The sequence below is a fragment of the Diuraphis noxia genome, unplaced genomic scaffold (genome assembly GCF_037042655.1).
Source record: "Diuraphis noxia isolate RWA-SAM2 unplaced genomic scaffold, SU_Dnox_SAM2 contig0002, whole genome shotgun sequence".
Taxonomy (NCBI): Eukaryota; Metazoa; Arthropoda; class Insecta; order Hemiptera; family Aphididae; genus Diuraphis; species Diuraphis noxia.
Genome location: NW_028301712.1, coordinates 40036532 through 40061952, shown reverse-complemented (window position 1 = coordinate 40061952; position 25421 = coordinate 40036532). Strand labels below are relative to the sequence as shown.

The 25421-nt window shown below is 30.9% G+C and overlaps 2 protein-coding genes across 2 annotated transcripts; one reads left to right on the top strand and one right to left on the bottom strand.

The window, feature by feature from the left end:
• The first annotated feature begins 582 nt into the window (after positions 1–582).
• Positions 583–11583, top strand: kon (chondroitin sulfate proteoglycan 4-like protein). The gene is made up of 21 exons (XM_015512962.2): positions 583–949; positions 1026–1332; positions 1401–1712; positions 1778–2105; positions 2179–2493; positions 2555–2821; positions 2999–3196; positions 3424–3648; positions 3750–3932; positions 3992–4144; positions 4220–4452; positions 4505–4730; positions 5691–5954; positions 6020–6265; positions 6346–6605; positions 6668–6980; positions 7042–7290; positions 7352–7600; positions 7664–7859; positions 7921–8486; positions 8569–11583. The coding sequence occupies exons 1-21, from the start codon at positions 880–882 to the stop codon at positions 10435–10437; spliced, it is 7029 nt and encodes a 2342-aa protein (XP_015368448.2). The 5' UTR covers positions 583–879; the 3' UTR covers positions 10438–11583.
• Positions 9100–25242, bottom strand: Cib2 (Calcium and integrin binding family member 2). The gene is made up of 5 exons (XM_015512963.2): positions 24832–25242; positions 19801–19835; positions 14276–14393; positions 12826–12973; positions 9100–11844 (listed from the first exon to the last, which is right to left on the bottom strand). Exons 1-5 carry the CDS (start codon positions 24964–24966, stop codon positions 11627–11629), a joined length of 654 nt encoding a protein of 217 aa, XP_015368449.1. The 5' UTR covers positions 24967–25242; the 3' UTR covers positions 9100–11626.
• Positions 25243–25421: the final 179 nt, after the last annotated feature.

Here is a 25421-nt window from a genome sequence, read left to right as displayed (position 1 = left end):
CACATTTTGGAAAAAAAAAATTTTTAAACATCGATAGGTTGCTAAACTAGAATTATGCCAAATTAAAGATACATTTTTCATATTAAAACAAATGAAGGAACATTTATTTACTTTTAATTTTAGTCTAAGTTTGGTTCAAGAGCCTCACGAAAATGATTTAAGAGCCGCATGCGGCTCGTGAGCCTCGTTGTGGCCACCCCTGTTCTATAACCTAGTAAAAACTAAAAGTAAAGGTTTTATGTACCTATATGATGATTATATACATGACCTAGGACCAAGGTATAAACCTGGGTTTATTTTAAAATTTTCACAACACCATGTTATGTCATATTTCATGTATATTTAATACATTATACGATGTACTACGCAAGGGTTTATAACAACGCAGTCTTACACGGTTAAGTTGTAACGAAAAAAAACAAATTTGAATTTTGAATGATGAATTTTTGGGGTTAAATGGTTAACTAAAAAATAAATAAATATAACATATTTCTGGTTACATAATTTCATATTACTGTTCTATGATATTGCCCATATTAAATTGTTCTGTTACCATACGTGACACTACACACGATTCGGTGGGATTTTGGGTTTCAACGTTGGTGCAACTGATCTCACGAAAATCGAAAAATCACTGTTATCACGTTTCGGGAGATCTGAAAGAGGACTGATGAGTGATTAGAGAAAGGGGGCTAAATTTAGACAAATTAGTAATTAGTTTAACAGAAAGTGAATGAGTAACGAGGGGTGAGTGTTATGGGCGTTCTAGTCTTGTAGGTATATTTTTAACTTGTGCCATCTGCTCCGATTGTTTCCCGTCATCAAGACTCTACTCTCCAATAATGTTGTTAAAAGTGCTTTTTTAATGATTCTATTAAAATGTTTTCGATAAAATGCAGCAGTTTGTTGATTGGCCTCTGTGTCTTACAGTTTTGTTCATCGGAGATTGGTAAAATATTATTATCTATAATGTGTTCAACAGTGGCCTGTATACATAAATCACCGGTTTGTATTTGTTTTTGCAGCATCGTTTTATGGATCTAGTTATGTTAACGTACCTTATCAAGATGCCAAAAGCACTACAGAAATCAGTTTTGCTTTTCGTACGAAACATTTGGATGCTTTCCTGTTTTTGGCTGCTGGCAAAACCGATTACTGTTTTGTCCTGTTAGAAGCTGGTAAACTAAAGGTAAAGATTAACCTCGGAGCTGGTGAGTCAGAGATATCATCACCAAGAGGACTTCGGCTCGATGATCTCAACTGGCATTTGGTGAACATATCACGAAAGGAAGGAGATTTAAATTTGGCAGTTGATAAAATACACATAGTCAGGTAAATACTCCCTCAGATTTTATTGGTTTTATTAAAATCAAATGATACATTTTTTCTCTATTGTTTAGAGAAAAACTGCCTATTGGTTTCTATGAACTGAACATGTATGGTGGTTTGTATATCGGTGGTCAAGGAGATTTTTCCGAATTATTCTTAGGCCATACAAATGGCTTACGTGGTTGTCTACGAGATGTCCGTTATAATGCAGTACTAGATGTATTAAGTAGAGCACGATGGCGAACTGGTAGAGCAGATGCTCATTCAATATCTTGGGGTTGTGTGAATGAATTTGATGCACCTAGAGAATCAAGTATATCATTCTTAGAAGATGGTGCTTATATGGCTATACCCAGTATATTAACATCAAGAACTAATGTTAAGTAAGCATATATTAGTATTATAATAGATACTATAAGTACTTATGAAAATGTTTTATGTTAAAAAGGTGGCAATTTTCTATAAAAACAATATCCGAAATTGGATTAATACTTTATAATTCTAAAAAAAGCTCAACATTAAGTAGACATAGTGGAAATGTTGATTTCGTTGGTGTAGAACTTGTTGGTGGTAAAATACGTGTTGCTCAAAACTGGGGTTCTGGTGTCACTGAACTATATTCTGATGTCACTATCAACGATGGAGTATGGCATTCTATAAATGTAGCTATGGAAGCTGGTGGACTCGATGTTACTATTGATGCACCCAAACATAGGTATCGTTTGGCATTAAACAATTCAGCTCTACCTTCAAAACATTTAGATCTTTCAACTATAGTAAGTGAAGTGAAATTAATATTATTCTTTTATTTTATTATTCTAAATATATTTTTTATATTTCATATTTTAGCTGTATGTTGGTGGTCTGGAAGTGAATATGAGAAGTGGAGCATTAGCTTCTGGTATGCTTTCAGCGGGTAATAGTTTTAAAGGATGCATTAGAGGAATTTCAAACGATGGACGTGCTCTTGGTTTACCAGATGCATTAGATACATCCAAACTCATATCTCGATGTGTTTGGTCGTATGCTTGTACAGAGAAACCTTGTGTTCATTCACCTGACATTGGATGTTCACAAGTCGGAATAAATTCCTTTAAATGCGTTGGATGCGAGAACCACAATGACCCACAATGTGTTCGCCCAGAATTTGTTCAAACTCATAATGTATACTCTAAATAGTCTAATTTTTATAGTAAAAATACTAAAATAAAATGATATTTTACAGGCAATGTTAAAAGTTCCATTACCAATTTCAATTGAAGTATTAACTGTAAACAATTTGATTGTAGTTGAAGGTTCTACAGCAACTTTAACTACATCAGTTATTAGTTTGATATTAGATTATAACCATTATGGGGTTCGAGAAGCAGGTGTACAATTTCATATTGTTCAACCTTATGCTAAACATGGAAAGTTGAATATCGAGTCTTCTAAATCATCTTCTGGAATTTCAATCTCTACATTTAATATGCTTAATATTTTAAAAAATGAGGTAAGGGAAGTATTGATAATATATTATTAGTTTAAATTAAAAATGTGTTTGTAAGTTATCTTGGTCATCAGAATAACATATATAAGACTTTTTTTGTGTATGCTATCTAGACTAAATTAATTATTATTATTATCATTATAGTAAAAAATATTTTAAGTATGATAAAAATTGTTATAGGTTTTTTATGTTCATGATGGATCTGAAAGTACTCAAGATGTTATAACACTTGATCTAGAGTTTACGTCTAATGAAGGTTTATTATTACCAGATTATTTACAACAACGACAAAGATTTATGTTACCTGTTAATATAACTCCTGAAAATGATACACCAACTGTTCGTATACCATCTGATTACAATTTAATTCTGGCACAGGTAAAATATTTATTTTTTTTAATGACAGTCATGTTTAATGCTTACTTATGTTGTTTGTCTAATTTTGTTGAGTTTTTTTTTTTTTTTAGTTTATATTTAGTGTCTTTGTGAGTTGCATGCAGTAGCTACTGATTTTTTCACTTAGCATTTTTTTTTTGAATTTGAATTTGTAAGTAATTTTAATGTTTCGTTAATGTTTTGTATGTTAAGTTGTTAATTATTTTTAGGGTACATGGAAAATGCTGGATAAGGATAAAATAGTAGTGATTGACCGAGATTCTAGTCCAGAAAGACTCATTGTATCTGTAATGAATATTAGTGGTGGCTATTTAGATACAACAGATAATCCAAATGTACCGCTTGAAACATTTACAGTTGCTCAGATGAATAATGGATTTATTGGTTATAGACACACTTCAAATGAAACTGGTCATTTTACCTTTACTTTAAAAGTAAGCATTTAGATCAATCTTAGTTGAAAACTAGTATGTTAATCAAGTTACTTAATTGATTCATTAATTTGACTTATTGTTCATTTTAAATGTATCCTTAGGTATCAGATGGCGAAAAAGAAAGTGCTATTACATTGATACCTGTGGATGTATACAGTTTATCATTGACTCATGTTCAAAATACAGGTGCTATTTTAGCTTATAAATCATCTGTTGTAATTAGTCCATCTAATTTAACTTTTGCAACTAATGCTGATGATCCATCGCTCGAGTTGACATTGAAAGTAAAAATTTAGTTATTATATGTATAAGCTTTTTGAAATAATGTATTCATATTTACTAGGTTGTAAAACATCCAAAATTTGGAGCACTTAAATTAATTGACGGAGAGCAAGCACAAGATAAAATTACTGTATTTAATAATCATCAATTGGAAAAAAAACTTGTCAGTTATGTGCATAATAGTGAAGGATCTCCATCAAAAGATTTCTTTAAAGTAAATTTAATAATGAGTACTTCATACTTATAAATGTTAACGATATGTAATGATTGTTTTTTTTTTTTTTTTTAGTTTGAAGTATGGGCTGGCCAAGTAAAATTAGGTGATACATATAAATTTGAATTTAATTTTGTTGAAGTACATTTGACTGTAGATGTCTTTGGTCCTTTAAAATGGCATGCATCTAGTGAAACTGCTGTGAATAGTGATTCCATTAAAGTACAGACCCATCCAATACTTTTACATCCGAGCTCTATAATTTATGAATTAACTAAAACTTCACACACCGCTTCATTATATTTAAGGTTTGTCTAAATTTGACGTTAAAAATGTTTTTCTATAATTAAGTATTTTTAGGAATAAACCCTTGATTGATGGTGAAACATGGACTCAAAATGACGTTGATTCTGGACTTTTAACTTTAAAACTACACCATGACACATACTCTCCTGCAACAGATTTGTTTGACGTTAAAATAAGTGCTCCTCGTTGTCAACCAATAGTGTCTAAGTTGTTGAATTTTGAATATTCACCAAGTCCATTATTGATTCAAGCCGTTTCTGCTTTTATCCATCCTTTAGAGGTAATTATTTAGTTTATTAATTTTTATATAGTTAATATTTATGAGTTAAAATTTTAGATTTATCCATTCAGAATAAAGCTAACTTAAAAATATATACAGAATAAGTAAAAATATTTTTTCTTAAAGGTATATTTGTTTATTGAGAATCAAAATTCTAAATCATACTATACTTAGACCTTTAAATAGCAAACTCATTGATCACTTAAGTTTTGTGAATAATTTGGAGTTGTCTACTAATTAAAAAGTTGATTTTTCTCAAAATTTTAAGAATCACTTAAAATCTTTGTTATGTAAAAAATATATCTTTTCTGCAGCTTTATATTCAGACTCTTATCTCCATTTTCAGGTCAAGTTTTATACAGAGTATATTTATATATTAACTTGAGATAAACCAGAAAAATATCTTCAAGTTTGGATAAATTTTGAATGATTGAAAATTTAAGATAAGATACTACAATCATAGTTCAATTTTATTTAATAGTGTAAACTTTTATTTACGCGATCCTGAAGTATTCTTTATTTACTATTGGAACCAACAATTTAAATTCCATAAAAGCATTTCATGCATTTAAAAGTTTCCTTAGTAAAAATTGTGAAATTTCTGATTCCAAATAAAATGTCTGCTATTTAGAGGTTTCTGTTTGGTGTGGATTCACTGTATATGATCTCACCACATGTTCATTTGAAGTTAGTAAACACAATAGTCACTACAATGGGACCATTATCATGTGAATATTAGAATATTAACCATCAAACTGTTGAAATATGCATAAATTATAGTGTGCTAATTATATGGTTAATGACATATTGTGGACCTGGCTGTATGCCTAGGAAATATAAATAATCAATATTTAAAAATACATGTATATACATTTTCTTTAAGATACATACCCTGCAAATTAATAATGTATGTATCTACTATTGGTATTTTTGTATTGTAACAATTCTAATTTATTTCAGGTTATAGAAGGTAGTTCATCTCCATTGACTGATAAACATATCTCAATTAAGTGTGTTGGTGTAAATCAATTACGATATGAAATTTTATCTGGTCCAGAGCATGGTTATTTACATTTACTCATTAATAACAGTACAGTTAAAAATGTAACTGTGTTCACTGAAGATGACCTGTATGATAGTACATTATCTTATTCGCACGATGGATCTGAAAATAATCATGATCATTTTAAATTTTTAGCTACTTCGAAAAATGCCAATTTTCAAGTTGGTTTTTTTTAATTTGTTATACCTTAAGATCATGTTAATAATATAAATATTTATGTGTTTAGTATGTTGGCCAAGTCAATATATCCGTTCAACTAATCAATGATAATCCACCAAGTTGCATGACTGAGGAAAATCTACGTGTAGTCACAGGTAGTGATAGAACTATAACTAATCACAACTTACAATGTCAAGACAAAGATATTGATACACCAGTATCATCACTAATTTTTACCATAAATTCAATTTCAAATGGAATGATCTTGAATACTGTAAATGATCCTTTTACAACAGTTATGAAATTCACTCAAGTGTGTATTCTTTGACTAATCAGCAATATTTACTTCTTAATCATGTTGTACTAAATAATTTTAATACTTTTCATTTTTAGGAAGAAGTAAACAACGGAAAATTGATTTACCGAGATGAGTTTTCAGCTGATACCAAACAAAATCGAAATAGTGTTGTGGAACTTGGTGTGTTTGATGGAAAACATTCTATTGATCTCAAACTTCAAGTTGAATCTTCCCCACCATTTGTAAAAGTATTAAATAATTCCCAGTTAATGTTGCGACAAGGAGGATCTGCTACTATCACCACTAATCACATTTATGCTGATACAAATTTAAACATACATTCTGATAAAATTAAGTAAGTGTATAATATAAATTTTCCATGTATTTTTGTGTTTATTTTCCATTGTTTTATTTTAGTTATCAAGTAATAAATGGTCCTGGCCAAGGAGAAATTGAGCTTGGTTCTAACCTTGAGCCTTTGAAAACTACTATATTTAGTCAGGCAGAACTTGAAGCGGGTCATGTACGTTACCGACATAATGGTGATGTAGAAAGTGTTCGAGATAGAGTAACCATCCGTGTATCCGCTGGTAGTACTGTATCTAGAGAATTAGAGTTTGATATAAGGCTTTTACCACAACACTATTGGGAACCACTTGAAGTCACTAAGAACTCTCCAATAATAGTTGATGAGTCTACTACTATTGCAGTTACCAGACAATATCTTGAAGTACAAAAAATAATACTATTATTTTTCTATGTTTTAGATTTTTAATTATAATTAATTGTAGGTAAAACAAAACATGGTACCACCTTCAGATATTATGTACTTGGTAAAAGAACCTCCACGATATGGTTATTTAGAAAAAGAACCCAACGAAGAAGACCCTGGAAGTCCAGAAAACAATCATTTAACCACTTTCAATCAAAGTCTTATAAATAGTGGCCACCTTTACTATGTTCAATCAACCATGAATCAGAGTACTGATCGATTGGTCGTTGATATTACTAATGGAGTTGTTTCATTATATGGTCTAGTTGTAAGTAATATCTACTTTATAATGTTTACTTCATAATACAAATAAAAATTATTTTTAACAGATAAGCTTTGTAATTGTGCCAAAAAATGTATATTTAACAAGCTCCCAGCTTAATGTTATTGAAGGAGGAAATGTGACTTTGAGTGCCGATACATTTCCAGTTATGAGTTCATATTATACTGACAGAGTATCTCGATATTCATTGGTTAGTGCTCCAAACCATGGTCGTATTGTACGCACTACTGCTGATACTTTTGATCCAACTATAGATTATTGGAGTCCCAAACAACTAGCACGATCACAAATAATGGTTGGTTAAAATTATACTCATCCAAAGTCTGTATTAACTTGTTTTATTTTCCTTATATTTCAGTATGTTCACGATGGGTCTGAGAGTACTGACGATAGTTTTTCAGTTAAAGTAGGCGTGTCTGATGAAAAAGAAAGTGCTCCAGTTGATATTGAGGTTAAAATTAATCCAGTAAACAATCAAAGACCATTGATTATAAGAAATACTGGAATTAAAGTTTGGAAAGGTGGAATTGGACTTATAACTTCAGATAACTTAAGTATGTCAACAAAAATTCCAATTAAAATCATTTTTTTACAAAAAAAATTGCGTTATTTCAGCTGTTGAAGACAAAGACACAGATGTTTCCAACTTGACTTTTGTAGTGACGTCGTCTAGATGTGGTCATGTGATTTTAGATTTGCAACGTGCTGAGAGATTTACTCAAGCACAAATTGATCAGGGTATTGTCTTTTTTCAACACTCTGGAGAATATTGTGATGGCGAATTGGAACTATCAGCCCATGATGGTCTTCATTCTACGGGAATTACACAATTTAAAATAACAACAGAACAAGCCTCTGTGAAAATTTTAGTCAATAATCCACTGCGAGTATTTCCAATGCTAGGTCGTCAATTGACTATTGACCATTTAATGGCTCAATGTGATGATCCAAATTATCAAGTTACTTATATTGTAAGAAATGCACCAAAATATGGCATTGTGTCTAAGAGTGCTTCATATGAAGATTCTAATCAAATGGCTATTACAAATTTTACACAAAAAAACATAAATGAATCAGCTGTGTGGTATCATCATATTTCAAAATATTTTTCCAGTAACACCACTAATGACTTTTTTACATTTGATGCCATTTGTGAATATGCAACTCCAATTACAAATCAAGTAAGTCAAATTAAATGATTATAAACAACTGCCTATATTTTATAAATAATTAAATTCATATAATATTTTTATATTTTTCTAGACTTTCAATCTAGAAATTACTGTATCATCTGGTGGTCTTGAAGAGCTTTTAATTGGTGATAAAACTAAAGAACTTGTGGTTAAAGAAGGGGAATCAACAATTATTGACTTAAATACTACTGCTATTTTAACATTCTTAGTGAATAGCATTGGCATTAGATCGCCAACTATCAAAATTGAACTTACAAATGAACCTAAGCATGGCCATGTGTGCCTTGATGATGATTGTGACCGACGAACATTTTCTCAAGGTCATATGCGACGTAATCAAGTTAGATATGTACATGATCATTCAGATACCTTGTCTGATAGCTTAGAATTTTCGGTTTACTTGGACATTGATCCTACAGCTGTTCCATTATGTAATGTCACCATTCCAGTAAGCATCACACCTGTAAATGACCAACCATTCTTTTTAACTCAATCATATCCAAATTTGAGACTTGTTCAAGGACAATCTGTAACATTGACTCGATCAGAACTATTAACTGAAGATCCAGATACCCCACCTGAACAAATTGTTTATGATATTGTAACTGGACCCGCCTATGGAACTATCTGTTTGGCTGGTATTAAGAATTCTGTTAGATTTACTCAAGCTGATATTGATGCCGGTGAAGTAGTTTACAAACACGATGGTCAGTTGAAACCTACCACATTTTATTTTCGTGTTTGGGATGGTCAGTTTAATCCAGTCTATAAGGTCTTTCAAATTTATGTCATACCTGTTACTCTAAATGTAACTGTATCGCTACCTTTGCCATTACTTCAAGGAACATATGAAACTGTAGTGAATGAAAAACTGTTCCAAGTGGAGACGAATGGAGACAAAGATTCAGTTGCTTACAATATCTCAATGAATCCTAGGCACGGTGTCGTTTATGTAAATGGCACAAAATCAAAATTATTTTCTCACAAAGATTTAAAAGATGGTAGAGTAATTTATAGACAGACTGACCTGACTTCTGCAGCAGACGCATTAAGATTATCTGCTCAAATGCATTGTGAACAATCTCCTATAATTAGAGATTTGTGGTTAAATGTCAGTGTAGAACCTTTGGTAAAAACCGGGGCGTTTTACCCTTTAACAGGATTGAAATCACAACTTGGTGTCCAAGTTTTGAATGCTGAAATGTTAGCAAAAACCACAAGTTCTGATCCAAAGTATAAAATTTTAAGAAAACCAAAGTTTGGAAAATTGAAAAAAATTGTTAGAAGGTCTGGAGACAAACAAGTAATTCGTGAAGTCGATGTTACTAAATTTTCTCATGGAGAAATAGCTAGTGGAATAGTATATTTTGTGGCAAAAAAAGTATTGGAACCAGTTGAAGACAGTTTTCCATTTTTATTAACAGCAAATGGTGTGCAACCAGCAATTGGTGAATTGCGATTTCACGTATCTGTTGCTGAACCTCCTTCCACCACAACGCCTCATTTACTTACTACCACATTTAAGTACTCTTCAACATCTGTTAGCAAAAAATCAGATATTGTAGAAATAGCAAGACCAAATATGAGTGATGACTATTTGTTATGCGTTGGGTTCATTATGGCTGTGGTGGTAGCATCCCTTGTCATTGTAGTTCTTATTCGGTGTCGATCCAAGAAACGTGCAGAAGAGTTGGATAAAATGAATCCCATGCCATTACCTTGCCCGCCTGATGATTTGATGACCACTTCTCCTAGGATAGACAAGAATGAAAATCATGGATGTAAAGTAATAGCTTTGGGTCCACCAGAACATATTGAACCAGAGACTGATTTTAATATGAGGTATCCATATGGTGCTGCTGACGAAGAATACAGTAGCAGTGCTGATGGTACTGAACAAAATAATCCAATGCTTAGAAGAAATCAGTATTGGGTTTAATATAAGTAGTCAATAGTGGCTAACTATTATTTATTAAGTTAAATAAATTAAAATATAATAATACATTTTTTAAACTATTATTATTATTAACTTGTATAATTATAAAATTAAATTAATTGTATGTTTAATTTATTTATTTTCTTTTTCCATCTTGATTAGAGTATTGAAAAATCTAGTCTATAACTTTTATAAATAATAACCCCACATTACCCTAAGTTGTATCACAAATTAATCTTAACAAAACATTTTACTCCCAGCTAACTATTTTAATTTTAAGTGACAAACATTTTAAGGGCATGTAACACATTAAATTAAGCTTATGATAATAATTTATGTGTTAAATACAATAATAAGTGCGGTAAGGTGTGGAATGAACTAAAAGAACATGAAATGTTTTGGATTTAATGATATTAATACCTGTACTCAATAGTCAAACTTTTAAATTATATAATTAATATTGCTGAATATTAATATAATACTATTAACATTATTTCAACTACTGAAACATCTCATGTAATACATGCAACAAATAATTACTTTAAAATTTTATTTTGAATATCTCTTTAACACTGTCACATAATTGACTGATTATTTTAATAAAATAATTAGTAATTAGTTGTTTGATTAGACTAGAAAAGACAAAAATGTTTTAGTATTAATTGATTTATTGTACTCAAAAAATGGCAAAAAGTGATTAAATCTTTAAAAAATATGTTTCAATTTATGTAATACATAATGATTAGTTTTTACATTTGTGTTTCTTAAGTTGTTTGTATCCAGTCCCTGAATTTGTATTTGATGAAATTTACAAATGAAAAATATTTTTACTTTGAGAATTTATCATACCATATGTTGTTTGTTTGTTCCTTTAATTGTAAAACACATCACTACAGCCCAAGAAATTGTGTAAATTTAGGTTATCTAAATTATAGTTGTACACTTGAACAAGTGTATCAATTACCTACCATAAAACAATATTATAAACGTTTTAAAATATTTATTAAGTCTTGAGCGCATGTCCCAAAATGTAATTATTATACTATAGTTTATCAATATTTATGTCTCAAAGCTCAATTGATTATGTCTTAGTTTTCTTATTGTACATACTATTTTTAGACTAATAAAATCAAAAGTATTAAACGTAAACATTTCGAGTGATTTTTAATTGTCATTAATGTGTGGCGTTTGCTTACACTCTGATGTGAAAAGTGCCCAAAAAATCCGGTGCCCTGAGTATAACGTGTTCGAACTCCATGAAAGACAATTTTCCGTCGCCGTCTACATCTGCCTCTTCAATGACTTTTTCGCACACCTGAACGATCTCCTCTGCCGATAATTGACTGCGCGTCAACAGCTTAAGCACTTGTTCGAGGTCGGCCGGTCCGATGTGATGATCGTCGTCGAAATCTACAGCCGCCCACGGACACCGTTAAAAATAACATTTTGTGATACGAAAATTTTTGAATCATTTATACAAATTAGAATAAAGTATAGGTGTTAGATATATAACAATTGAATTATTGGCAAAGGTGCAAAACTACTTTAACGATAGCGCGTAGTCAATGCACCAGATGTTGAAATGTAGGAGGGAGTCATATTTTTAATATTAACCGTTTTCTTAAATCTTGTACATTGTAACACACCTCACATGTTAGAAACCTAAACTAACTTTAATATCGTGCAATTTCGAGGATTTGTGAATAATAAATAAATTATAGCATTTTTACAAAACTGATCATATTTAGAATTTTCTTTTTTTTTATGATAACATATTATTACGATATATTGATTTCATTATTTTTCAATCTTCAACATTAATTTCCAAAGATGTTTATGTATTATGTTTAAACATTGAAAGTTGAAAGTTTGTATTATGCGGATTAGCAGAATTATAGTGCAGTGGCGCAATAACTATTTTTCATGAGTGGGGACAAAACTTAATATTATTAAGTACGCACATTTATGAAAATGAAACCAATTTTGAATACGTAAACGCTTAAATTAAACGTAGGTAATTTACGATCGTATACCCTTTAATTTAAATAAAGTAGAGGGGGACAAAGTTATTCTTTTGACTCCCTTGGATTATATCTGAGGGGTCGATTGCCCTGACGACTCCACTGGAATAGTGTACTAAGTGTCTAAATATGTATAGTTTATTAGTATATAGTTTTTCCACCACTTCACGTAGATTTTATATAGTCTATACTACTGAGTACAGAGTATAATACTTGTATTTAAAAAGCAATCCTTAATATTTTGTCAAAAATTTAAAAAGTAGTAGAAATACTAAACTTAAGTCTATCGTCTTTCTAGTGTCTATACCTACCGATTACAATTACTAATTTGTAAATCACTTAATACAAATATTATTAGTTGCCAACTAACCGTAAATCTTAAAGGCGTAGTACACTTTGATTTGCCTAGGAGCCTGTTCGCTGAACACAGACAACAAGTCTAAAAAATCTTCAAAACTCAACGACCCATTACCTTCTTTCGAGAATACTTGGCATATACGTTCTTTAAATGGGTTCTCCTGCAACAAAAATTAATTGTATTATGTAATATAATTAGCGGATAAATGACTTGAATACCACATTTCGTCCTATTGAGAGGGAGGGATACTATAGTTTATATAGTATAGAGTCAGATTTTATACATATTTAACAGATTAACAAAAAAAGTTAATAACTTTACGCGTTTTGTTGTGAATAGTATAAGTTGTTAAAAGAATTTGAAAACGCTTTAATCATAACGTTTTCATATTTTTATAACTAGACAAATAAGGAAATAATATTAACAATGTTGAATGTTGAACATTTATCAAATAAAATATTTAATCGTCTACCTAATTAATTATATCGTAACATTACCGTTGATAAACTTTACTTAGTCTAATGATCGTTTCCAAACTTGTTTTTAAACATAACTAGTTGGTAATAAGTACCTTTTTATGTTTAATCTGTGGTGTTAATTTATAGACATTTTTGTGACATTTTATTGATAATATTTAGGACCATCACACTATTCATACTAAGTACTATACTATACATTTATACTATCATTGGCTGATGGGCGTGACTATGCAGATGTGGGGGGAGCCAAGTATGCATCGCTTATTCGCGTATACGTTAAAAATACCTATACAAAATATGAGTATACAGATAAAGATCACTTTTTTTTTTAAGGGGAACCCGCGGCCACATAGGCCATTGGGTGTGGAGTGGTACGGTAAGGGTTATTTTTTTGTAGGTTTTTAAGTGGGTAGGGTTGTAACACGTGTTTGTGTATGTGTGGCTAGGATATGTTGCTAAAAATCCCGGGTGGTCACCCATCCGGGAGCTAGCAACTGCGGCCGGTACGTACGCTCAGTGCGTTTCCGCAGGTTGAGCGTACGAGTGCGCCTCACCAAGCCACTGAGCACTTTTTTGTTACACTAGATACAGTCTGTCGAAATTTGAGTACCTAACCTTTTGGTTATTGATGCATGATAAAGATTTGATCTCGATCAAGTACAGAAATAACGACATTATACTATAGCGCTGGGAATTGTATATATACCTACTCTAACCCTATATACGCATCCATTATACCTTAAACATTTTCAATAGAGCACTTTTAAAATGTAATACATTTTAAATATTTAATAATAGTTGTATTATAATTTAATATTAGCAATGTGAAAATAACGTTAAAGAGTTCGTATTTTTCCATCACATATATACCTAGTTAATAATATAATATCATACAAGTAGATATAGATGAATTTCACTGCGACAAAAAATTAAATAGCTACGTAATTAATCTAAACATAAATATATATAATATCTTAAAGTACCTTAAGTTCTGGCAGCTGTTCGATTCGTTCTTGTGGCACACGGATTTTCACCGGTTCGTCACCGGTCATTTTCTTGGGCACCACTTCGGGACAAATCGCTCTGTACCTTTTATATACTCTTCAAAAACAAAACGAAACCGAATGTTATTTAGCATAGTTAAAACCAAGAATACTTTTTTTTTTATATATTTGCAGTGCGTTCGTAATTACAATTTAAGTACAAGCTTACAAAATTGCTGCAGTACTGAAGCGTGCGTGGAAATATACCTTTTATATTTTATTTAAATACCTATCAGCGCGTATATATCAATTTATTTAACATGACGTATTAATTAGACTCTAATTATTAGAGCAGTTTTACAGCAACGAAATTTAATTCTAAATTACAGCCGGGGGCTGCACATTTTTAAGCAGTTCCGTGTAACCAAAAACTATAAAAAAATAAATTGATAAATAATTATTTTAGTTAGTCGGTTGTAATTTAAAAATATTATCCGTGGCTATTTGAAACTTTAAGCATATTATTATATTTTATATACAAAATTGCATTTTTAAAATAAAAACTCTTTGCAATAAGTATAATAACTTGAATAGCAATAATGCATCATAAAATATATTTAAGTTTAGAGTATATACTAAACAGTAAACACTAAAGTAAGTAATATAGATTGGCAGCATAGGTACAAATTGCTGGGTACTAAGGGGACTTAGCCCCCCAATTTATTAATATCCCACAAACTATTTAAAACTCAATGTATAAATAGTCAGGGCTTAAGCCCCCCCCCCAAATTGAACAAATTTTATGTATGGCAATGGCTATACAATGATTTTTTATTCAGGATTCAGATTTAACACATCCATTATAGTATTGCAGTGATCCGGAAGACACGTAATTTACAATACAGCGGTACGTCAGTCCCTGCGTAGTCTTGTCAACATTTTTAAATACTTTAGGTAGCTGATTTACTATACCTATGTACTATATTGTATCATGTTAAACAGTACTACGAATCCAACTCTAATAATATTATTTGACATGCTAACGTGTCATTCTTTTCCATAAACCTACCACCAATGACAACATGTTCATAGTTAATTTTGTCAGTCTTTGTTGTATGAATCTTGTACAGATTTTAAATTACCTTAAGAATATTTGTGTTGACGCCAACATCAAATTACTCAACAGAAAGAGCTATTTGAAGAAACAACACTCAAAACTTCTTTATGCCGTTGATTGTAATTTGTAAGTATCTAAATTTTAATGTTTATTATTTCTATTGCGGCCTTACTGGTCACGGCTTACCAGTATGTATGGAATTGTTTTAGAAAATTAACAGTGTGTTATTCTATAATATTATTTATTAAAGGAATCGCTGATCTGTATCGTTTCGAAAAGGATTTTTTTTGTTAATGGGTGGGTGCGTGTTAACCCAAAATGAAATCGTCATAACCATAAGTGTTTCAAAATACATTGGCACCCCTACCTTTACTATTTTATTGTACCTTACTACTATTTTATTTTGTATGATAAATTGATAACTATACATATCGTTCTGGTAACATTCTGGGCGGAAATAAGTATAATCAATTATTCCTTATTCGGATCACATTTTTTTTCTCTAGCCGTTATGTTCGACGTCCATTCTGTATCTTCCCCTCTAATGTTAAACTGTTCAAACATTTGATGAAATATTGATAATGATTTAATAACTACGGTGTGGTTTGAGTTGGGTATAATATAGTATATTTTAAATGTAATATACTAATATGTGTAACTAATGCAGAGGAAGACACACCTGCGTGTCTTGTCTTGTTGTCTATGTCGTACAAGCGCGCGCAGCATAGCAAATTTTGTACGCTCAGCAGATCACGTTTAGCTCCGTTAGTTTAAAATTTAGAGTGAATTTACCTATTATAAAAATGAAAGAAAAGATTATTATCTAGAGCACCCTATGAGTTTTTAATTATATTTTAATTTTAAACCGAATTATGAGTATTTTAAGATATACCGCAAATAATTTACAATTTTAAAATATTCATAACTCGCTTTAAAATTAAAATTAAATTAAAAGCCCGTGAGATGCCCTAGATAATAATCTTGCCTTTAATTTCTGTTCTTTTAATGAGAACCTCCCTTTTCAAATCTAAATTATTCAAAATTCGTACAGGTAGTTATTGAGTTTTAAGGATAACAATTCCATGGATAATGTGGTTATAAAATATGGCGGCTATGATGATTTGAACATTTTAGTCATTTATATTAATCTATAAATATCAATAATATACGTAAAAAAATAACCCGATCATAATAAATAATAGTTCCAATATTATGTCTATTTTATATTTTTAAGGAAATGGTAAAATCATTTTTAACGACTATTATTCTTATTAGAACTATAACACTTAAATAATTAAGAAACTACGCATTCGAATTTTGAATAGGGTATATATTTAAACATATAAAAGAAATTATTCATTCTATAATTTTCATTTAAAAAATGGGATTCTCATTTGAAAAATAGAAGTTTGTACGACTACATAAGACACTCCTTAAGTAAAACAAAAAGAAATCAAGAATTTGAATAAATTCATTATTAAGGCTTAAATGTGGGGGTTAGCTGGTTAGCATGCTCAAAGAATCACTCGGCATATAAACTATATATACTAGGTAGAATATTAAGCCAGTAAGGGTCGATCTTCAGAGGTATATATTTAACGATCGTATTAAAGATTAATTTTACCAATATCGGTCTATCACGTAATCTTGAACACACTTTTTTATATTATATTTTATTAACAATAACACGCTTAATAATATACAAAGTAAAAAGTAAAAGAAAAATAATATAATTTTCAGATGGAGAAATAAAGAATAATTTAGAAAAATAGTATCATACAATTTGTTATTGTGCGTGTAATAATAAAAATAATATATCCAAATAAATATATAGTGGTCGATCACCTGCAGATAATTTCCAAAGTAGCTCATTTGTTAGAAAAGGTGAAAACTCATTAAGTATATCATAACGTATTAGTTTCTTTGTTTCGTATAATATAAACAAGTAGTAATTTATACTATTAAATAAATATTTGCTTAAATTATTTATCATATTTACTAACTTAATAGCAATTTGTTAATTTTTCATCAGTTGTGTAATAAATGTACCTATCTATAAGTTATAAATATTTTTAGTTTTAATTATGGTATGTGAAAACTAGGGCTCAACATTTTACGTGTTTTTTTACTTGTCATGTTCCCTTTTCTTTTTACAGTGTAACGTTTAATATTATTATTATACATTTTTAATTTTGTTATCAATATTATTATTGTATCATATTACATAGGTATGAGAAGTCTAAAGCATTAGTTTAGTTTTAAAATCTTAAGCCTAGCTGTATCTTGCTGGGATCGCAAACCTTTTACAGCAAGTAAGCTGCATTGGGTAAAACACGTTTGCGTACGTTCGTTATCGGCTATACCTTTTTAAGGTACACGATTCCGAACAATTTTACCTGATTTTTAACTACACGATTGCATTCGAAGTTTTAAGCGTTGTTGCCAATTTTCATACCGGTAAATATGCCATATGATATGACCAGGGTTGGGATTTTATAAAATTTATATATTTCTTATGAGATGCTTAAAAAATAGCAGAGTAAAGTAAAAATGTGTTTCATGATACAAAGAACTTAAATTAAATATTTTATTTTGCTAAAATCTGTCTTATTTTATGAAATTAAGTTTTTGTCAATCGAATTATCAAGTAAATTATAAATCTATAGATTAAGTAAATAGGCTAATTACGCTGATGCAACGCCGTACAATTACAGCGATAATATATATATAGATATTAAGGGATCCAAATTTAAACATTTAAAAAAAATGTATTTATAAAAATTTAATTAAAATAATAATTGACGATTATATAAAATATATACGATATAATAAAAAAATAAATTATGTTATATGAAGCACTGGGTAGTTAAAGATGAATCTATCTAGTTTAAAAAAAAATGTTTTTCATTTATGCAAAAATGGAAATTTACTCTTTTGTTACTCATATTTTGTTGTGTGCTCATATTTGGAGGGCGTAAGTTGGTTAAATATATTGAGTACCTACAGACCGTCATTCATTTTTAATATTATGAAGTTTATCGAAGAAATTCACGATTTTTATAAAATAGACCAGTCGGGTGGCCAACATGAATTCATCCACGAGCCCACATGATGGATAAATACAATGATATCAAGAGCCAAATGTTTATAAATACATTTTAATATTTTATAATTTTATCGTATTTTCAGATTTTCTAATTAATAAGTAAATATTGGTTTTTTTTTAATCAGGCGCGATCTGCAAGTTGACCTCCCCTGATATATAGGCGGACGAAACTTGGGGCGAGGAGCTGAACGTAATTTTTGAACTTAGTTTATTGTTTTTGTCTGTAGATCCACTTCTGTAAATGGGGTCAAATGAATTGTTCAATATGAATTCCACCAATGCGCATTGTTTATTTCATTATAATACACAGTGCACATGCAGAGTCATATACATATAGTATATAGTTTTACATATAGTCTGCAGTAAAGAGTATATAGTTTATAGGTATAGACGGTATAGTAAATACGACTACCTAAAGTATTAAAACAAATATTTGTACATTATACAAACCATTTTTACATTTATATTATGTAAAAAGAAAATTGAAGTAAAAAAAATAATATACACTCTATCTATCTAAAGCCTTTAAAAATATATTTATAACCGGTTTTAATTAATCGGAATATTTATGAACGCATTTAACCGGTTATTTGAACTAAAAATAATAATAACAAAAACCATTAAAAAATCATTCAGGTTTTAACCCTGCCTACAATAACAATATATTTGAAAAGAAAATAATTTTTCTTTCTTTTTGTAAAATCGGTTAACTTCCTACGAATAAAACTTGTTTAGTCGTTTCATAACAGTATCAAAAGGATTCTATAGTCTTGCATCTTCTTGGATGGCATTCATCTGCAGTTGTATAAGTAGATAATACTAAATAACCAATAAATAAAATTTATAAGACAGTAATTATTTCTTTATCTACATTCTACATAATATACTAATGTATAGAGTTTTTGGTTTTATTTTTACCTTAAACACGCGTGGTTAACAATACGAATAAAAAATGTTTACTGCTTTATTACATAGAAGTTGTTTTCAAAACAAAACGGTTTTTTAGATGATTTTAATTAATACTATTTGTATACAAGTATTAAGGTACCTATATAACTATTTAAAAATAATAATTATACTATACCATTATGGAAGTGTATGAAATATAATTCACAAATGTTCAATTTTTTGTAAAATCCTCTTCGACTTACATAAACACGTGTGGTGGGTAAAAAAACAAATACATACCACATACACACACACAAAATAAAGTGTAATGCAAATAATATAATATACGTCATCTCCTGTTTGCACACATGTGCACAGGAGCTGGAGTGACTACCGCCCTATAATATTACTCACCTAAGTATTTCCTTCCTGGTGAAAAAAGTGCAGTCCTGTAAAAGGAGGGAAAAAAAATTAAACACACATCGTGGTTTCCTCGTGTAGCTATATTCACGGTGAAATGGTGAATATATTGTAAGGTGGTCTTGATGAAGATTTTTTTTCCCAACTAAAAAATGACTATTACGATTTACGATATCGTGTGTCGTGCATGTCATAATCTCTCTCTCACACACACGCACACACACACGGAGTAATAAATGATATACGACGACTGAATCACGAGAATCACGAAATGTGACAAATTTAATTGTAAAACTTCCCGTCTGCATAGAAATACATTATGTTACACGTTACGTTATTTTATGTTAGTGTAATATTATGTACAGCGTAGGTACAGGTATGTACAGTTTTTACTTTTTACGGTACAGACCTTTCAATTAATTGACCCAGCCCAACTAGGCGCATTACCGTAGACGGCCGTGTATTATTTGTATTTTATTTATACACTGATTGGCGATGCAAGTTAAATATATTATATTGATAATAGATAATAATACGCAGGTTTTAACTGTTTTAACCCAAACACAAGACAATATTGATATTTTATGTCCAAACTCCAAAGTGCACTTGGCCCATCAAAAATTTAAGTGGCACTAAATCTCGGGACAGGGGTTCAGTTGTCGCATAATGATTTTAATCAAACAACAAACATAATATATTGTGATACGATTGTTATACCCATAAATATAAACAAACAAAACTACAAAATACAATATACATCATTATTGATAGTTGATTATTTGCTTTTAATATTGGATATTCCGGATGTGTGGATAACGGATTATGATAAACATTGTTTTTACTTGTTTGAAATTACGGGGCAATTTGAGGTGCATGAGTCGATTTCTGTTTTGTTACATAACATCAGTGAATAATTAAGAAAGAAAAGTATTTATGAAGGAAAGGATGCACAAGTATATCCAAAACCTTATTGGCAACTAAAAATTATTGAAAGCATAATGAGTTTCAAAATGAAAGTGTACCTCCCTCTCAATAATCGCCTAGCACCTGTATGTAAAAAAGCAAACTATGACGATGATCACAACACTCAACGATTAAATCAAACAAATCGAGCTTATGTACTTTTAAATAGTAATGATAGCAAAATGTGGAGACTTGTCAGCCCATGGTGTTTCTTCATTAACATTAATAGACTGGAGTTCGGAAGTCAACCATAATATATTATATGTGTCATGTCCATGTGTGCTGCAAAGAACCTGCAGTTCATACGTCTGCCAAATGAACTCGGAAATCAATAAATAAATAAAGTAAATTATAGATACTAAATTAACTCACCCATACCGAGTGGATGTTATATTTTAAATCCCCTCCGAAAAAAAATTCAATTATACCAAACAACAATTTAAATGTTGAATATTATGTTACTATTAGATGCGATATGTTACGATTCTATAGAGCTAAAATCTAAAATAATCCTTTTACAGACGTTAAGTGTGTGAAGTACTTATATTCAACTACCAACCAATTAGTAACAACGCCATAGTTTATTTATTACGATTTATTACGTCATAGGTATTACCTACCAACACATTATTATTATTTTTTTTTTAGATACAAAAACAAAATATAAATCAAAAATAGGTGGTAGTTTAGGGGCATAGGCGCAATTAGGGTGGGGGGGGGGGGGTGTAAGAAACTTAGAAACATTAGCACCTCCAATTTTAAAATTAGCACGTTCCATATTATTGGTATTTATGTATTAAAACATCTGTTTATAAACCGAAATTTAAAAACAGCGTGTCATCAGAAACTAGATTAAAGACGAATAAAAAAAAAATATTATTCGACAATTGACTCATAATCATAAATGTCCAGAAAATGAAGAGCTTAAGCACTCTCATATTTTTTTTACTGAAATTGTGCCTATGGGTACCTATTGGACAAGCAACCAAATAACAATATGTCAATACAATATTGTCGTTTAACGGAGAGGTTGCCTACCGATTCAGACAGGTGTCGACGCAAACCACTGAAGCAGACGATCATTGATCATTAAACTCGAGTGATGAGCGATCGGCGTTGCAGTTATTATTAGTGCCCAGTGGTCATTATAATTCACTATAATAAAGGTACACGAATTGATTTTCGTCATGTTACGACCACCGCATCGCGATTATTATTATATAATTATATATTATAATTTAATACTACTAAAATTCGTTTAGTAGGTACATCATCGGTCAGCAAAACAATAAATTACACAAAATCTTCACAATCACAACCAAATATCAGATGCTTTTTGTGTACCTACTGTTTAGTACAACATATTTATAAATGCGCGACCGAACTACTCAACTACGTGGCCCCTCTTGATAATTTGATAGGTACTCTGATTTCGAATCAAGCAATTTATACACCGTAGCCCGTAGGTTATGTCAATTTACCGCAACAATTATTGTAACATCCATCGCGCTCCGTCAGCGAAGATTTGGATCATCGCCGTTTATTTTGTCCACTGTGAAGGGAGGAAAAGGTATTAATAGGTAAGGAGACCCAATAAATAACGAAATTTACGATCATATAGGAATAAATATTCTACGTGTTGCGTGTACAATGTTAAATTCGTATGTATACAACGTTCGTATATATAGGTTAGATAGCAGGGTAACGAAATTAAAAGAATGTTTTAGATCCGATGACCGCGGTGATATTATCAAATAAATTGAATAGTTTTCTTGGAATATTTTCGGATTTGCTACCAAAAAGTAAAAAAAAATAAAAAAAAACTCGCTCCGCACCGCGTGTAATAAACATCTCTTCTATACGAAAAGCTGTCATCCCTCCGTATAATGCTCACGCAGTTCATCGACTCCAAATCGAAAAAAAAATCCATTTAATATTATATACATTTATAGTATTTATACATTATAATATTACCGTTTTTGTCACGTTCTACATTTAAATAATTTAGTGGTTCTCGGAATGGTCCAGTCTCGGGGAAACGAAATCTAAAAATAACTGAAAGTCGGAGGAAGATACTTATAATACATTTATCAACACACATGTTTGATTTTAATCTCGTGTTCATGGATTCCATTATAGTGTGCGATGCGCGTTTGACGGTACTATATTATACAACATAATATCCGATTATTATTCTAGTGTTAGTGTTACCCCCCACCAGGTGATTGGATCAGGTTTTTTCTAATATAGGGTTCCAACGCAAAGTCGACGGTTTTGAATATCTCAATGATTTAATTTCTAACTGTTGATTTTATAAATATAATTTTTATTACCTACCTAGTAATATAATATAATATAAAATTATAATCATAAGTTATTTGGAGTGTTAAAATTTTTTAATCTTCATATGTTGACCTCAAAAACAAAATGTATCAACTCAATAATAATATCATGTTCAAGATACAGAAAAATTATCATCAGTTACATTTTTCTAGTGTACTTGAACGATTCTTTTTTTATATGATTTGTCACGGTAAATGTTTCAATATCAATTTGTTGCTAGTAATGTATTTCTTTTGTTAGAGACAAGCTTTTAATTGCTGAACGCAATTATTGGTTTATTATTCGAAAAAAGTACCTAATACGTAATTTTTTACAACTCTTTTACTATTAATAGATAATATAAAGAGTTTTTTTTAAATATTATCTGTAATAACCGCACGAAACTTTATCTGTTATAATTTATATTTTTTACTCTTCTCCTTTATTTGTATATTATTTACACATTCATAAACTTGTTGTTTAAAGTAATTATTATGTAAGTATGTTACTGTTAGTTACACTCGCATTTATTGTGATCTATGTCTTACAAATGTACTTACACAATATAAGTACATAACAAAAGTGTTATACGCGAGAAATGACCGAGAAGGCTAGTCATATTAAGAAACGAAATTTTCACCAAATAAAAATTAGAACTTAAGCTATGAAATATCCTTTTCAAATTTTTAATATCGTAACTAAAAAGTTATTTAAGACGTCTGAAAAACATAAAAAATAACTCTTTTCGTAAAAGTTATATCAATATATAAAGACGATGTGTTACAGATAATGTTCATCTCCACTACATTATATACCTATAAATAATTAGGAGTCTTAACTATATATCACCACTGCTCGACTGATTCGATCCCGCGCAATACAGTTTTTGGTATGCTGTATATTTGTAAGACGAAGACAACGCATGCGTCTATAGCGTCCTATAAATAGTAGTACAAATTAATCTTTTATTTCGTTTTAAAACTAGTAATTATATTAATATATAAGACAGTTGTGGAATAAGTTACCTGCATGAAATATGGCAGTATTTATCAAATTATTTTAAATTTAAATTTCTACGGACAAGGATTTTCGCGTTGACCAATCGATGTGCTAATGTATTTTATACCAATTTTGTCTGGACCTATACACTGCAGACACGCTAGAAGACAACCATTAGCAGTTGTTCCTCCTGCGGATTACATTTTTAGTTATCAAATATTGCAAATATAAAGCTATATCTAATATCTTGTGAATTGAATAGTGACTACTGAAATTAATAATAAATTATCTTCAGAAATACTAAAATATCATTATTTATCAAAGATTGTGTTACCAAAAATATCTTCCCCTCCCCCCCCCCAGGCAAATTGAGGAAGGTCTGACCATGACATAAAATATACCGGTACACTTTCAGCCCGTACAACGCACAACACCCCTCCGAAACACGGTATCCGGTTTTATCATCATCGCGGGGTCCACGACCTGCTCGCCACACTCACTACACAACATATTAAGATATACGTATACCAGTATGCCACTATGAAATAATAACATGATCAACGAAACGGGTAAGTGGTTCGTCGACGAAAACACACACACACGGTGTATGTACGAGAAAATAACCTGAAAACCTAATCGATCGTGTCTCGTCGGCCGTATGTGCGTGTGAGTCGCACCGCCAAAGAACGATCTCAAAACACGTCGTTAATTAGTCGTTAGTTATCACTATGATATATTCACCTGGTAATCCTCTAGCTGCGATTCGGTGAAAGTCATCGCCTTGTTGCCCATAACGCCCGTTGGGCTACACCACCACGTCGAGGAGTTGCAATGAACCTGAGCTGCTGCTGCGGGAACGGATGATATACGGACCATAAACTTTTGGGGCGCAAGTCTCTGGTCGTAAATAGAAAACAATACAGATAATTCGTGTGAAAACTTGTTGTCGAGAACACGAGAGCGAGACAAACCGACGTCCGTCTGTCCGCGTACACTGAAGTATAGAAGAGTATCCGAAAGGGCTTAACTGTAGATAATAACACGGAGCGAGGTCCTTACACGCACTCACCGCAAAAACAAGAGCGTGAAGTCACGCGAAGGGCGGTGACTAAGCCACAAGAGCAGAGGAAATCGGCGGCGGTTGCCTCATTTTTTTAATGCTTTTGATTTTTCGCCAACTGGGCGGAATGCGCGCGACGGGATACACACACGCACACAGGAGAATGTAATTTTCGATTACACGGTGGGTGTGGTGACCAGCCGTGTATTTGACTCTTCAGAACCTTTTTCACTTAACGAGATTAAAAAGTACATCGTTGAAATTTGAAATC

What these genes read in the sequence shown, in the direction of transcription:
- kon (XM_015512962.2), top strand. Translation starts at nt 880, where the DNA reads ATGTTTTCGATAAAATGCAGCAGTTTGTTGATTGGCCTCTGTGTCTTA. An exon ending in TTAATATTTTAAAAAATGAG is followed by an intron (nt 2,822 to 2,998) that starts GTAAGGGAAGTA and finishes AAATTGTTATAG; the next exon opens with GTTTTTTATGTTCATGATGG. An exon ending in TTTCATTATATGGTCTAGTT is followed by an intron (nt 7,291 to 7,351) that starts GTAAGTAATATC and finishes TATTTTTAACAG; the next exon opens with ATAAGCTTTGTAATTGTGCC.
- Cib2 (XM_015512963.2), bottom strand. Translation starts at nt 24,966, where the DNA reads ATGGTCCGTATATCATCCGTTCCCGCAGCAGCAGCTCAGGTTCATTGC. An exon ending in AACAGCTGCCAGAACTTAAG is followed by an intron (nt 12,974 to 14,275) that starts GTACTTTAAGAT and finishes TTTTTGTTGCAG; the next exon opens with GAGAACCCATTTAAAGAACG. An exon ending in CTACGCCTTTAAGATTTACG is followed by an intron (nt 11,845 to 12,825) that starts GTTAGTTGGCAA and finishes GGGCGGCTGTAG; the next exon opens with ATTTCGACGACGATCATCAC.